The sequence below is a fragment of the Rhinolophus hipposideros genome, assembly GCF_964194185.1.
Source record: "Rhinolophus hipposideros genome assembly, chromosome: 10".
Lineage (NCBI taxonomy): Eukaryota > Metazoa > Chordata > Mammalia > Chiroptera > Rhinolophidae > Rhinolophus > Rhinolophus hipposideros.
Genome location: NC_138056.1, coordinates 37,573,491 through 37,589,904, shown reverse-complemented (window position 1 = coordinate 37,589,904; position 16,414 = coordinate 37,573,491). Strand labels below are relative to the sequence as shown.

At 42.7% G+C, this 16,414-nt stretch overlaps 1 protein-coding gene across 2 annotated transcripts; it reads left to right on the top strand.

Moving 5' to 3' along the window:
* Positions 1-6,906: 6,906 nt before the first annotated feature.
* LOC308503631 (calcitonin gene-related peptide 1-like) lies at positions 6,907-10,708 on the top strand. 2 transcript variants are annotated; one of them, XM_081063070.1, is made up of 5 exons: positions 6,907-7,043; positions 8,111-8,203; positions 8,917-9,072; positions 9,793-9,965; positions 10,556-10,708. In XM_081063070.1, exons 2-4 carry the CDS (start codon positions 8,118-8,120, stop codon positions 9,950-9,952), a joined length of 402 nt encoding a protein of 133 aa, XP_080919196.1. In that variant the 5' UTR covers positions 6,907-7,043; positions 8,111-8,117; the 3' UTR covers positions 9,953-9,965; positions 10,556-10,708. The 2 variants fall into 2 exon arrangements, with proteins under 2 accessions (XP_080919196.1, XP_080919195.1); XM_081063069.1 differs by having other exon boundaries at positions 9,793-9,973.
* The last annotated feature ends 5,706 nt before the right edge of the window (positions 10,709-16,414 follow it).

Sequence of the window (16,414 nt, the reverse complement as noted above, 5' to 3'; positions counted from 1 at the left end):
AAAAGCCCCTGGTTGGCTTGCCACATTTTGTAACAAAGCCAAAGTTTGTTTGCCCAATTCATCATGAAACCAGTCACTAAAGAATCGAGTTTCCAAAATAAAAAAAAGAAATAAAAAAAAAAAAAAAGAATCGCGTTTCCAACAAGGAAAGAGTTTATTTCAAGAAGCAGCCAAAGGAGGAAATGGGGAGAAAATCCAAATCTGCCTCCTTGAGGTGTAAAAGCTGAGGGTTTTGAAGGGGGTTGAAAGGGAACTTTACGTGTGAAGGGAGAGGAAGTAAACAATTCTAAAATCTGATGAAGGAAGTTAATGATTTGGTGTGGAGGACGGTCTTTGCAGGACCCTTGAGTCAATTCCTCTGCACTGATTCCTCAGGACCTGAGGAGTCATCTCCTGTGGGGTTTATCACCATGTGATGTTTAAATTTAGTTTCCTGATTCCCGCTAAACAAGTGGATTGACATCTTATGGCTCTCACATAAGGAAATCGCTATCTTCAAATCACTCTGGCATAGCTTTGTTATCTATCCTTACATTTTCAGGGAAAGGCTATGGCTTGCAAAAGCAGATTGTTGACTGAAATTGCATTTCAAAGAACCATAATGAAGCTTACCTCCAATTAATAACTAAGTTTTTACATTTCTATCCTTAACTTTAAATTTTAACCCTTTAGCTAAGCTATGGCTTCAAATCCTCAAGAAGGGACTTAAAGTATATTCAGTCTATTCTTTTTACGAAGGTAGAGGAGTATGCAATGCATTTACCTAGTTTTCTATACAAGTTGATCCACGTTGGCACATGAAGGAGTAAGCTTTTGTTATAAGGAAAACAATAGCCACCACTGTAGTGCAGGCTCCAGGTCAAACAACGTGCCAGGTGTGTAATATAAATTGTCATTAATCCTGCTGGGCAGTAATGCTGCCACACTGCCAGGCATGGATCTCGGAGTTTTGGGAAAGTAGATTCCTTCTGCTGTGGCTGTGGCAACTGGTTATATTTTGAGAATTAAAGACGTACAGATTTCCTTCTTCTTAGAAAGAAGTGTGTATATTGATTTAATTGAACTTATTGTATCGAGCTGCTGTAGTTGGATAAGCTTTTGTTATAATAATAATGGACACCACTCTTACATATCTGCTTCATGTCAAGCAGGAGCAAATATGTCAAAGGGGTCTTTAACATAAAATATGTCTGGTCTGTAACATAAAATATCCTTACTCCTACCAGGTAGTTACTATTATCCCCATTTGACATGTGGCTGGACAAACTGTGGCTCGAAGAATTATTATCTGCTCAAGGACAATAAGTGACATGTAAAGATATGACTCAGTCCCAGTTGTGTGAGACTCCAAATCCATACTCTTCCCAATCCCATATAGATGAAATCCCCTTAAATGCACCTATGCTGGGCAGTGCCTGTAGAGGAGTTGTTTCTGTAAGAATCTTTCTAAAACAGTGGGAAGGTTCCTATTTCTAGCCCTCTTCTCCATGGAACACTGTTCTCAGCCCAAGAGAGAAAAGCCATTCTGGATGCTGTGAGTCTGAACAAAGGGAGAGTTTTAATCATCTAAGAGGATCCCCTGCAGAGTAATTCCTTGAAGGCACCTGCTGAGTCTCCACTTCTCAGAGTGAACAGCCCAGCCCTGGCTTACCACACTCAGAATTTTCCCTAACATCTGAAGTCACCCTACAAATAGCCTCTGGACCTTGGACGGAACCTCTCCTGGTGCCTAAAGCAAAGAAGGTGCCTGTGGGAAAAGCAGCATCCAGGGCAAGTCAAGTCAGCGTTGCAGGAAAGGCAGCTTGGTGCTCTCATTTCCAAGAATGAGTAGCCAGGAAAACCCATACAGACACAGTATCCAATTCCTTCCTTCTGCTACATATCTCTCATTCCTTACCTCCCCTAAAATCCTCTGATGTTGTGTCCTTGGTTATAGGCTCAATGGCAGTTGAAATGTTAGAGTTGACTGTAGTTGGGTATTTCTATTCTCCCTGGTCACTTAAGCCATGATAATACCCCAGTAATTTAGGGTCCTGTGATCTGATTTCTCCTGAGGGTAGGCCTTGTTGAGAAGCACAGAGGGAGGGCTCCAGTGTGTTTCAACTTGTTCCTTCGACAGTTGTGGGGTTACTCTATGACTGAGTGCCCTTGGAGCTTTTAGCTCTCAGATTTGATTTCATTGAGCAGGTTGCCAGTTAGAATACGAGTTATCCTATCCCAGCAGTGGAGCCCACGGAGGTTTCTTCTGGTGAGTCTGCTCCAGTGAGCTATGACTCCCTGTGAATGCCTGTCTGCCTCTCCAATCTTGGGGGCAAAATTTGGCCACGTGTTCACCTCTCTTAAGGATCCTACAAGAGTTTTTAATATTTTTTCCAGTTTCTTCAGCTTTTCACTTGTAGTTAGGATGGAGGAGGGGCAACTTTCAAGCTCCTGACATGAGGAACCCCGTACAATCAATTTTCAGTTGAAATTCTCCACTTAATTTGACAGCTCTGAATTTCCCTCAGGCGGAAGAGAATGAATTTGTGTTGTTGCTGTTGTTGCTACTTTTCTGTGGTTGTTCTTGCTGTGGTTTTGTTGTTGCTGTTGAGTCTGTGCACATACAAAATGTACAGAATTAAAGGAGGAAGCCTGTAGGTGTGTGTAGGAGGAACAAACTTTCCTCCACCCTCAGGGTGCTTTCGGCTGGTCTAATAATCAAATAGACGTGACACAGATTAGCAAGACAAAATAACCAAATTTAATACATACATGTGTCTGGGAACCCTGCATACATGAAAGAGACAGAGATCCCATATGCAGGAAAGGGTTAGACACAGAAAGGGAACATGGGTATATAAGATATTGTGAGCTAGGGAAGGGGTAAAGTGCCTTGGGGGCTTCAAAGGGTCGATGCAGAACAATGGGAAGAAGAGATGTTTAGTACATGAAGTTTGTCCTGCCATACAGACAGATCAAAAGATAATCTTTCATGATGGGCAAGGCCCCTAATTTAAGTTCTTTCAAGTAGTCAAGGGAGGGGCAGAAGTTTCTCCTGAGCCCACAGCTAAGTTCCCCTTACCTCAAAACAATCTCTATGCCATGGAAGCACATCCTGGAGGGACTAGCCCTGAACCCCCACAGATATAACCCTTTTAATTGCATGAAAACTCACCTAAGAATTTTCATCCAGATATGAGACTCTGGCACACCCGGATAAATCATCTTTTAAAAAACTTTTAAAAAGCACAGGAATCTAATTTAAAAGAATGGAAATGAACATTACAGTTTATCAGAGTGCTGTACATTTTTTTTCTCCAAATTAGATTGTTTCCAACTAACCTTGGTTTCTAGGTTTAAAACTTATGAAGTAATATCATAAAATCGAGGGCCAAATAGTCAAGGGACTATTTTAAAAATCAGTATTTTCTTTGGTGACTTTTGCAAAATCATGCTGTTTAGTGCTAAAGTTGGGAGAAGTTTCAGGGATAGCTAAGAAGCAATCTAAAGAATCAGCACACTCCAAGGTCTGAACTTCCTTGAGCTCACTCAGTGAATCAGGGATGGGCTCAGAGAGGAATGGTTTGCCCTTTTTTGGTGGTTTTATTTTTGGGGGGCTCTTTTATTAAATTAGTTTCATGTGTACAAAACACTAATAGTTAGATATTTATCATTTATACCTCTCACAAAGTGATAACCCCCCTCCCCTAATCTAGTACCCCTCTGACATTGCATACAGCCATTACATTTCCACTGTCTCTGTTCCTTATGCTGTTCTCCACTTCTTGTGAATTTATATATATATATATAAAATTTTAGTTGACATTCGTTATTGTTCAGCTTCAGCTTCAGGTGTACAGTGCAGTGATCAGGCATCTACATCATCCCTGAGGTGGTCTCCCCAATAAGACATGTGTCCATCGGATACCCTACAAAATCTTTACAACATTATTGATTATATTCCCCAAGTTGTGGTTTTGTATTTCACACGAGGAGACCCTAGTCTGTAGGAAGAACCCTCGGGGTAATCCTTATTTCCCTGTCTCATTTCCTAAACTTCTCTCAGGAAACCGACTCTGAGGGCCAAATAAAATGGGAGGAGTTTTACTGAAATACTTGGGCTCACTACTTCGGAATCCAAGCCGAGTACTGATCTACCTGACTAGGTCCGCATTTTCTGCATGCTGGTGTTAGAGCCTTGTAATAGCGGTGAGACTGGCTGGTGAATTTGCCACAATTAATTAATTTCTATTCATTCAACAAACATTGGCTTAGTGCCTACCTGTGTGCCTGATAGGTGGTAAAAAGGGGGTGGAGGGAGCCTTTATTATTATTATTTTTTTAACCTTCGCTCCTGGCTCAGCAGGAGCCACTTCTTAAATATTCGAAGTGCTTGAGGGTTAATGTCAGTCCCTCCCTATTTGGAGCGACAGACCTTTAAAGTAAAGCTTGAAATTGCTGCAGGCTACCCTAGCACCCTAGGGGGTAGACCCGGATTCTCCTGCCCCACACCACCAGCCCAGGGTTTGTAGCCACCAAAGATTTCAGAGTGGGGAATAAATAGGGGCTTTGAAGGTTGAAGGCACACCTGGCCGCTAGGGTAGAGTTTTGAGTCTGCAAAGTGACATGGCCATGAAATCAGCTTCTAGAGCAGTCGTTGCTCAACTACTTGCAGGAATCATTGCGCTGGTGAAAGCTATGGCTCTTTCCTCAAGGAAACGCAAGCCACGGATACACATCCTTGCAAATGATTTCAGAAGGGTCTATGTTAGACATTTCATCTTGGAAGTGGAAGTATCTCCGCGAAAGCATTTAGCACCTGAGAGCAAAGACTCGCCTTCAACAGCCTCACGTGGTCGTGCCCCATTTCCACATCACACAGCATTCACTATGCCTGCCGCCTTTGCCAATTTGGCTCTGCAACTCTGCACGGGAAGCTGAGCCCAGGATCCACCATTCTGAGCGCCGCCTGTTCCTTGCTTCGCTCGCCTTCCCCGCCTCTGTACCTGACGCGCACCTGCGTCCTACCGAACAGTCCTTCCATTCCCGGGGTCCCTCGCTGCCCCCTCAGTGTGCCTTCGGAGAGCGAGTTGCACACGCCCAGTTCCCGTCTCCAGGCTTTTATTGACTTGTGGCAGTGGCGCCCCACGAATTAGGAAGGAGGAAAGTTGAATAAGGGAATCTTGGAAGTTATGTGTCCCCAAGCAAGGAGGACATCAACGTAGAGGGGGAAGCGATGTGGTGCGAGGCAGGTGTGTCCCAGGAAGTCCTGGGGACTGAGGACCGGGGTGAGGACCGGGGTGAGGACCGTGGTTCAGGTCACTCATCACACACCCATGTCTAGTTTTCCTCTGTCCGGCAGAACCACCACGTCGGAGTCCTTGCCTGCCCCGCCCCCTTCCCGTCCCCGGTACTTTGCGATGCTCGCAGCGCTGGGAGCCTCTATACAACCTGCGGCGGGTCGCGCGCTGCGCGCTCGGACGGGGAGAGTGAGATGCGGCTTTCTCCGCACTCTCTATAGAGGGAAGCAAGTCAGGACGTGGGCCCTTCCAGACGGGCTTGAAGCGGAAAGCTCGGGCTGAGGAGTCCTGAAACGGGTTGTGCGGGGTGTGAGAGGGTCGAGGCGCTGCATAACCGGGTGTTCTGGAGCCCGCTTATTCTTGAGAGTGAGGGCAGGTGTGATGCGAGCAGGTTACCGTCCTGCTGGTATGTAGATGTAACCACAGAGGAGACTGGAAGGCAGGCTTGGGGCACAATTGAGAGTGAGCCCGGGCATATGACCCTGCGCACCAGCGTTGGTTTGCGAATGCCTGTGCTTTGGGGAGTGGGCATGTATTTGGAGGCAGTAATGAGTTTGTATGAAAGAGTATGTCTGGAAGTGACTGTGAGCAATCGTCTCTGCAGGGACTCTTCAGCTCCGTCAAGCCTGCCCTGCTCTCTATTGGAGAATGAAGTGCGGGGGACGCGGGTGCCCGTCCGGAATCGCACGCCCCTGGGACATCTTGGCAAACAGCAGCCGGAAGCAGGGGCAGCTGGGCAAATGGCTCGCGCAGGCAGATGAGCGAGAAGTGATGAATGGTGGGGTAGGAAGGGGGAGGGCTAGGGGCTGCTCGGAAGCATCAGTGTCTTGCCCTTTTCCGCAGTGGCTCAGCGGACATTGGTCCCCTTCTATCCACTTGAGGGACCACCCAGTGTGAGTCCAGGAAGCCACACAAAGTGGGGTGTTGTATAGTATGGATCACGGTCTTAAGGAAGCCCCTAAGTGGGCCAGGAAGCTCTTCCAGATTCTAACCTAGCTGGAGGCCAATTACTAATCACAACATTCCTTCAAGATGGAAACATGGTCCCCATTTTAAAGATGAGTAACTGAGGCACTTAGAAGTTACTTGCCCATAACCATACAGTATAACTGGCATAGCCAGAATTGAGTGCAGTCTGACAAACATCTTGCTCCCACCTTCACTCTTGCGTCCCATAAAGAGCCCGGCTCCTCTCTGGGTGATTCCAGCGGCCTGAAGCAGACACCCTACTTGGGCCCAGAATCAATACTGCTTACCCATTAACCCTGCAAGCCTCACTTCACAGGGGTCTAGAGTCAGACTTGGGGGAGCCGGGCGTCCCTGCAATCCTAGACCCTGCCCTATAAGACCACAGAGCTGGGGATGGAGTGCAGCTCACGTTCACAACCGGATGAAACCGAACAGGTGAAATTTACTATGACGTCAAATTGTCCTCAAAATCCTGCTCACTTCGTGGGTGTTCCTCTTGGGCCCCATTACTCCCCCTTCCATCAATGACCTCAATGCAAATAACAAGTGGGATGATCCTGCTGGATGCTACAGGTTTTAGACGCAAGTGGGTGACACAATCTGTCTGAGTAAAGGGATCCTTCTCATTGGTTGCCCGGAGCTCCTGGACCACCCCAGACCCAGAGCAGCGGGAATAAGAGGAGCGGCTGCTGGCGCTGGAAGGCATCAGAAACACTTCCACAGAGCTGTCGACTGACGTCAACGCTACGCCGTTACCATTGCTGCCATTCCAAGCCACCGGCTACCTGCTGCCAGGTGAGTCCCCAGACTCCTGCTTAGCCGTGTGATTCTATTTATCCCTTCCTCTCCTCCCTTCCCTCTCTCTCCACTACTCGATCTCTTGGTCGATTTCCCTGGCAGTCTGAGAGTCTCTGTCCACCTCTCTCTGGGTCTCTTCATCACACAACCTCTTTGCTCCGCGATTCGTCCCAGACTCCCACCCCAGGTAACGCTGGCCAGTCTCCGTTCGGGGACTCCCTGCTGCACTCTTCCCGCGCAGAGCCGCTCGTCTCCCTGCCTCTTCCTGCACGCGTGCTTACGCCGGTCTCTGATGCTTGGAGTTCCCCAGGACCGCGCGCGGAGCAGCACGCAGAAGTAACTTTCTGCAGACTGCACTCGCGGACTAGGTCTCCTGCCTCGCGGTCCTCGCGAAATTGGTTCAGAACTTGTCCCAGCACAAGTGGGTGGCAAATAGGTGCTAAGACGTGGGCAGGCAGCCATTAAAGGAAAACCCCCGTGGCGGGTTCTGGGAGCTTTTTTCTCAGTTGAGGTCCTGGGTCCCAAGTTAACACTGTGCTAAGCTTGGTTCTCACAGGGCACTCTTTGCCCAAGTGCGGAGCGGCTGAGCAGTACAATTTGGTCTTCAGTTTCTCAGAGATTCCAGGCGCAGAGGTATTCCCTCTCTACCTGCATTCTCCCACATACACCTGTAGGTGTGAGCAACAGCTCTGGGTTGCTCTATTGGGGCAGCTGTGGTGACAGGGCATTCGGTGACTGTCCTCGGTGGAGACGTGGACAACAGGTGTGTGACAGGCAGCGGGGTTGGCAGGGAGGGCGGCTGTGCACTGAGACCTCATCACCCAGCTGTCCCGCTCCAGTGGCTCCTGCACTTTTGCTAAACCATGCATACTGCGGGCTCACCGGATCTCCCAGCATGCCACTTCGCTGATACGGAAAAAACAAAACACAAACCAGTGAGGGGAAAGGAAGTGAGCAGCCTGAGGCCACGGAGCCAGGGAGTTACCTGCAGAAGGCAGAGTGCAGGTGTGTGGGCTCACAGGACTCTGAGCCGGGGCGATGGTCACGTGACTCTTCCCTTGCAGACGCATCATGCGCTTCTGGAAGCTTTCCCCCTTCCTGGCTCTTGGCTTCTTGGTCCTGTACCAAGTGGGCATCTTCCAGGCAGCTCCACTCAGGTAAGGCAGCTCTGCCAGGCGCACACAACGCTCCTGGCGTTAACCAATCTGTGCTCTGAAGGGTGGTGTGCTGAAAGTTTATCACTGGCTGGGGGGCAGGCAGGGCAATGTATATTTTTTCTGATTTAAGGATGTGTAGTCCTTAACTGACAACAGTGATGACATACAATACTCTTTACTGCATATTTCATAGTGTTCATGAGTCTCACACAATGTTTCTGCTTTTTACCAAACCTTTCTGTCTTTAGCCATCCTTTTTTGCCTAATTCAACCATGACCTCAGAAATGACTTGCATCTTAACCTGCTACTATTTTGCCAATAAATTTGTAGTTATTAAACCTGAGATGTGATCTGTTAATCTTTCTTACTCTAGTACAAATTACATTTATTAAACTGAAACCGTTCTTAGCTTAGCGCTACTTGTAAATATTATCATTTAATCTGTAATATTGGCTGTATTTAACACTAGGCTCACAAATTTTCTGAAACTTTAATCTTTCACAAGCCTGCATGATCTGGATGGAGCAGACCACTTCTTCACACCAGAGCCTGATTTCTGGGGAAAGCCACTGGCCTCGTGCCCTGTCTACTGGGGGGTGAGGGGGCCACATCGTCAGGGAAAGTGGCAGAAGCCAGGACACCTGGCTGCTTATCCTGTGGAGGGGGTACGCAGTAGCTCAGGGCCTCTATTGGGTTTGCTTCTCTTCTCCAGGTCTGCCCCGGAGAACCTGGAACACCATGCTTCACTCGATGAACAGGATTTTTCACTGGATGAGGAGGAAGCCGATATCCTCCTGCTGGCTGCACTGATTAAGAACTGCGTGAGGAGGATGGCCACTGAGCAGGAGCAGGAGACACAGAACCCCAGGTGAGTCTCCGCACCTGCCCAGCACAGGGCATGCCCTCCCTCCAGTCCTGCCCAGGCAGGCACATCCTGATAGGTAGAACAGAACACAGCTGGAGAGGTGGCCAGTGGGCTGTCACTGTTCTCCTCATCCTGGGGCCCAGCTGTTCTCAGGCTGCACTGAAGACAGAAGTCAGGTGGAGAGACTATGGTTAGATCACATGTAAAAACATCCATTTCTGAAAGCTGTTGGGGAAGGCGTGGAATAATTCAGTCAGGAAATTGGTCTGGTGGCACCGAGAGGTCCTCCCAGCCTTGGAGGAGTTAGAAGACTGGTAAGTGTGAAGTCAGATGATGGACTTCATATAGCTCAGGAGATTTTAGAAACTTGACTCCATCTTGTTAACCTGTACATGACATTCTTTCACACCTTCAGGGAGACTTCACTGCACATTTACAAGGAATAAACTGTTTATTACTGCTCTGTGTCCCATGGCCAGTCACCAAGAGTCCCCTTTGGGATTTTTGACACCCCTGGAAATGTCTATGGCAAATGATCATGGCTTTTTCCCTCATGGCCTATGATTTTCTGCTGTGATAATTTTGTTTAGTAAGAGAAAAACTTAAGGTTTTCTGGTGCCTTTCAAAACAATTTTACCATGATGGTTCATCCCACGAGGCCAGCTCTCCACCCACCAACCTCTCACTGACAGGTGTTCTCTTTTTCTCCATTCTGTACATCAGCATCACTGTCCAGAAGAGAGCCTGCAACACTGGCACCTGCTTGACCCATAAGCTTGCAGGCTTGCTGAGCAGAATTGGATTTATGACAAACAGCCACCTGCTGCCCCCCGACATGGTTCCCAAAGGCTCTGGCCGCAAAGCCAGGGACCTTGATGCCTGAGCAGCTAACTCCAGTAAGAAGGTGACACCTTTGTACTGTTGGATGGGAGGATGGATGACTGGGTATTGCAGGGGTGTAGTCCACACTCTAACCCTCCCTGTGCCCATGTGGGTAAAACTTCCACAGGGGAAGATGCTTACTCCAGTGTCTGGAGAAGGACACAGAGTCACAGAAGGACAAGAACTGAAACCTCTACATTTTGAGTTCATTTCTCTCCATTTTCCAGTGTCTCTCTGGGACACTGAGATCTGCCAGGAAATATAAATCCTGTTTATTTAAAACACTGGTCCCTGCAGTTATAATTGTGATTATTCTAGTATTCAACTTTGAAAGGTAATGAAAATATCCTTGTGGACTATACACTACAATGTGTGTACATCTGAAATCAGAGCATGCACTCGGGGTCAAGAACTGTGTGTGCCCTCTACTACTGATACCGGCATGGACCGGACACTCTCTCAGAGCCGCAGTTTTCCCATCTGTAAATCAAGGGCAACAATAGTATTACAGCTAGTATTAGTATAAAGAGTAAACGAGAGAATAAATGTGAATAGCCTCACAATTACTAAGTAACTAAATTCTGGCTATTTTGTTTTCTCCTAGATCACCATGAAGCTGAACTCTACATCTTTCATTCACAGTAAAAACAACTTGTAGGAAAGCATGGACGACACACATATATGCATGCTCCTTCATGTCGAAATCATTCTTTCATGTTTAAAATAAATTAAAGCTGCATGAATAATAAAGCAATTGCAATGACCTTGTGTGCATCTTTTTTATATTTTATTCTATACTCAATAAATATGACAGCATGTCTCACCGGCTTATCTGGCAGCGAATCTGGGCCCCATCAGCCAACCTGTTGATGTTGGTAATTTTGCTAAACCTCAGGGAGACATGAAATTGCTGCCTCCTGGGTGTCTGGGGAACATATGTTAGTGCTGTGCCTCAACGGACTTTTTCTTTAAAGAAATTTATCATTTATGAATTTCACCAAAATAAAAAAATATTAATTCAATACACTAGTTCTAAGGAGTCCCTGCTGCTATTCATACTGTTTTCCCCAGGAGAGCCTCAGGGACCTGTGAACACTTTGTTGACCAGCTGACTCAAATGAGGCAAAGGCAACATGCTGGGTGGGGGTGGGTCCTCAGTGTCCTGTACCCCCAGTTTCTGGTGAAACATTCCTAATGAAATTAGAACCCTGTGCATCTCAGAGAGACAATTCACAGTTATATTCAGAGTGTCCTGGTCCCCAGCTCCAAAGGATATCTGCTCACTTCTCCTTAACTCACATTTGCCCTTACTCATCCCTGTTTTTTTCCCCCATAAGCACCCTTCATATACCCATAACCTGCTAAGCCTTTTAGAAACAGTGGTTTATAGTTTCAAATGGAATCACAGACTGGCAGACCTAGAAAGGTCATCAGATGCCATCCAATGCAACTCTTTTATTCTCTGACATGCAGAGAAGAAAAGTACATTCCCTTTTAGCCTGGGTTCCAAAATGAGAAGTTGGACCTAAACCTGATCTGCAGCCTGGATCCATGTGCAACCAGCACCAGCTGAGATCATTTTCCCTACCACACACCCGTGAGCAAGAAAAAGAAATAGATGTTTTTGAGATTTTGAAGTTGTTTTTCTGTAACGTTGTGGTAATAGTTAACGGTATACATGATTTGAGAGTGTTATAGGGTGAATGATTCATATATTGAAGTCTTAATATGAATCCCATAATATTAAAGGCTTAACCCCCAATGTGACTGTTTGGGGATGGGACCCTTAGGGAAGTAGTTAAGGTTAAATGAGGTTGTAAGGGAAGGGCCATAAAGTGATCAGACCGGTATTCATATGAAAAGAGGAAGAGATACCAGGGATCTCTCTTTTCTCTGGCCATGCACTTGCAGAGAGGAGGCCAGGTGAGAACATGGTGAATAGACAGACATTTGTAAGACAAGAAAGGAACTTACCACACAGCAACACGGATGGGACTTTGATCTTGTACTTCCAGCATCTGGAACGGAGAGAAAATAAATTTCTGTTGTTTAAGCCATCAGCCTGTGGTATTCCGTTACAGTTGTCAGAGCAGACCAACTTAGGGGGCATTAGTTGATGGAATTATTTTTGCTGCTATAACTTGTTTTTTCTCTTATTGAGATTTTGGGTTTAAATCAATTTGCTCAATAGCTAATGTATCAAATTTACTCATTTCTTTTTATGAATCCATTTACATTTTGTTTCCTTGATACCATCTTAAGGAATGTTTATTTTGTCTCAATTCCAGTGTCCCTTTGCTGAATCTGGATAATATACCTTAAATAAATTAATTGTTTTATGTCTAGAATGGATATGTACTGCATATGCATATCCAATACATATCCATGGATATGTATTGCAAAACAGTAAATATAAACATACAAGTGTATCACCCTGGATAAATCTCACATATAGTGTTGACTGCAAAATAAAGCAAGTTGCAGATTATATATACAAGATGATAACATTTGCATTAAATTTAAAACACATATAACGTTAGTGAATATAATTTAGGGGTACATACATATGTAGTAAAAATGTATAATGATGTGTATGGAGAATAAACATCACATTCAGAAAAGTGATTAACTTTGAGGGCGTGGGAAGGAGATCCCATGAAAAGGGCTATGTAGGCAGCATCTACCATGGTTTTGTTTCCTCAGGTATCATTTGCTAAGCTTGGAAGTTGGTACATATGGATGATTATCATATTCATGTTTAGCAGGAATGAATGCAGTGTGGGGGTACTTTATGTTAAGGCAACTACCATAAAATTTGAAAAGAATGTATAAATTTTAAATGCCAGATAATCTGCTCTGTTCTATAGAAAAATAGGACTAAAAGACCCCCAAAATGCACAATTTGATAAAAGATACAGTAGTAAATGTTCATATAGACAATTATTTAAAATAATTGTAAATTAGTCACCACTGAAAATGCTAATGCTATCAGCTTGCATTAAAAAAAAATATATCCAACAATGTTTTTTTTGCAAGGGAAAACTTTAGAACAAAAGGATTCAGAGTTGATTAAAATAAATGGGTAGTAGAAAATATATAAGACAAACATGAAGAAAAGTAAGTAGAGGTAATTTCATAATAGATGATCAAAATAGAATTCAAACCAAAAATTAAAAAAAAAAAACCTATTTGGAAAAGAAAAAATGTCGTATAGTGGGAAAAGGAAAGTAATGGCAAGAAGATATATGTATCATAGACACATGAACCCAAAAACATGGTCTCAAATATTAAAACAAAACCTGACAGAACGGCAGGAGAAATATGTATATCAAGAATTCTTGTTATAGAATTAATGTGCACTTTTAATAAGCCATTTCCTTCTGGAATTACCTCCAAACTACATGGTTCAAAGGTGGTCTGCAAATACCCCCTGACAATATGATGGATTTCAGAAAATATACAGGGTTTACATCCACAAAGGTATAAATGATTTTATTAGTAATCAGATCATGTCTACTTTCCCCCAAACCATTTATTAATTAACCAACATGTACCACATTGACTTGAAACATCACCCTTATGATATGCTGATCTCCTGGAGTTTCTTTTCTCTTCTATGGATATATCTATGTACCTGTAATAGTTTAATTATTAATAGAAAAAAGCACCTTATACCTGTCTTTTTTCAAAAAGCATTTGGCATTTTTACATATTTATTCTTCCAGAGGGAAGTTAGAATAATTATCAATTAAAAAATCCTGTTTGAATTTTAATTGACATTGGGCTTTCCAGGTATACAATTGCATCATCTGTAAATAATAGTAAATCTTATTTCATATTTTTGTTCTTTTTATATCAAGTAGAACTTCTTGACAATGTTGAGATAAAAATGGTGATAATAGGTGTCCTTGAGGATGAAGGCTATTGATTTCAGATGGAGTGCTTTTTATCATCTCAATAACGTATCTTTCTTCTTATTTTATACTAAGAGATTTTTTGAAAAATCATAAATGGACATTGTTTTTTGATATTGAATTGTATGACTTCTTTATATGGTTTTGATATTAACCGCTTATCCAATATATCATTTGCAAATGTATTCTCCCATTCAGAAGGTTCTTTTTTTGTTGTTGTTGATGGTTTCCTTCGTTGTGCAGATGCTTTTTTATTTGATGTAGTCCCATTTGCTCATTTTTCCTCGTTTCACTTGCTCAAGGAGACATATCCAAAAAGATATTATTAAGACTGATGTCAGTGAGTTTACTACCTATGTTTTCTTCTATGAGTTTTATGGGTTAAGGTCCTACATTTAAGCCTTTAATCCATTTTGAGTTTATTTTTGTATATGGTGTAAGACAGTGGTCCTGTTTCATTTTTTTGCATGTATCTGTCCAGTTTTCCAGCTTCACTTATTGAAGACCCTATTTATTCCCCAGTGTATATTCTTGCCTCATTTGTTATAGATAAATTGACCTTAAAAGCAAGGGTTTATTTTTGGGCTCTGTATTCTATTCCATTGATCTACGTGTCTATGTTTGTGCCAGTATCTTACTGTTTTGATTACTATGGCTTTGTAATGTAGTTTGAGATCAGGGAGCATGATACGTCAAACTTTGTTCTTGTGTCTCCAGACTGCTTTGGCTATTTGGGTTCTTTTGCAGTTCCATATAAGTTTTAGGATTATTTATTCCAGTTCTGAGAAGAATGCCATTGATATTTTGATAGGGATTGCATTGAATCTGTAGATTGCCTTAGGTAGCATGGACATGTTAACAATATTAATCCTTCCAATCCATGAGCTCGATGTATCCTTCCATTTATTTGTGTCCACTTTAATTTCTTTCTTCACCGGTTTATAGTTTTCAGAGTATAGATCTTTCACCTGCTTGGTTAAATTTATTCCGAGGTATTACATTCTTTTTGATGCACTTATAAATGGGGTTGTTTTCTTATATTTCTCCTTCTGATCATGTTATTAGTGTACAGAAATGCAATGGGTATCTGTATATTAATTTTGCATCCTGCAACTTTACGAAATTCATTTATTCTAATAGTCTTAAATTACTGAATTAATTTATTATGAATTTATTGAGTTCATATATTAATTCTAATATCTATTATTGACTTACATATATTTTTGTGAAACTTGTTAACTTTAATTTTTTGTGTGCATTAGCAAATTATACTTTTTCATTATAATTTAAAATATTCATATTTGAGGTTTTATCTTTTTAGGCAGGCTGGAATTCTACAAGTTCTCTCTTGCCTATGGATACCTGCTCAAGTCAGCAACCTCCAGGTTTTTTCTCTGTCCACAGTAAGAGGAGGTGGGGCAGGCTTGCTGACTCCAAAACTTTTAGTGAGATCCAAAATCTGTCTGCCAATTTCTGGATGCACTGGTGGGCAAGAGTCATCCTAGATCCATTGGTGTAGGGAGATGGGGCCTACACCTCCCAACGAGGTACATTTGTTTATGGATAGATGTCTAATTAGTTGTTTTAAAAGGGGGAGAGAAGGATTGTCTTACACCACTATGATGCAATGTCACTCTTTTTCTTGTTTTTTAATGTAAGCATTTATAGTTATAAATTTCCCTTTAGCACTGCTTTCACTGCGTCTAATAAGTTTTGGTTTCTTATGTTTTTGTTTCCATTCATTTCTAAGTACTTCTAATTTTCCTTGTGAATTCTATTTTGATCTATTGATTGGTTACAAGTATGTTGTTTAATTTCAACAAATTTGTAAACTTTTCAGGTTTTCTTCTGTCACTGATTTCTAACTTCGTTCCAATGTGATTGGAAATAATACTTTGTATGATATCTATGTTTTAAAATCTACTGAGACTTAATTGGTGGCCTAACATATAATCTACCCTGGAAAATGTCCCATGTGTACTTGAGAAGAATGTGTATGCTGTTCTTCGGTAGAGTGTTCTATAAATGTCTGTTAGATCTAGTTATTTTTTTCATTAAGTTCTCTATTTTCTTACTTTTCTCCCGCATGTTTGTTTTATCCATACTGAGAGTGGGGTAGTAAAGTTTCTGACTATTATTGTAGAACTGTCTATTTCTTTCTTTTTTTTTTCTTGAAGAACTGTCTATTTCTACCATTAATTCTGTCAGTTTTTGCTTCTCATATTATGATAATCTGTCATGAGGCATGAAAACATTTATAATGTTGTATCTTTTCGCTGTATTGAGTCTTATGAACATACAATATCCTTCTCTTTCTCTTTTAAATCTTTGTAATTTAAAGCCTATTTCCTCTGATATAGCCATCCCTGCTTTCTTTTGGTTACTATTTGCCTATAATATTTTCCCATCCTTTCACTTTTAATTTATTTGTATCTTTGCTTCTAAACCAAATTTATTTTAAACAGCTTATACATCGTTGGGTCATGTGTTTTTATCTATTTGACTAATCTCTGTCTTTTGATTGTGGAGTTTACTCCATTTACATTTAA

Bases quoted from the DNA above. Each gene is read 5' to 3' on its own strand.
- LOC308503631 (XM_081063070.1), top strand. From the start codon at position 8,118: ATGCGCTTCTGGAAGCTTTCCCCCTTCCTGGCTCTTGGCTTCTTGGTC. The intron at 8,204-8,916 runs GTAAGGCAGCTC...TCTCTTCTCCAG, and splicing joins TTCCAGGCAGCTCCACTCAG to GTCTGCCCCGGAGAACCTGG. The intron at 9,073-9,792 runs GTGAGTCTCCGC...TCTGTACATCAG, and splicing joins CAGGAGACACAGAACCCCAG to CATCACTGTCCAGAAGAGAG.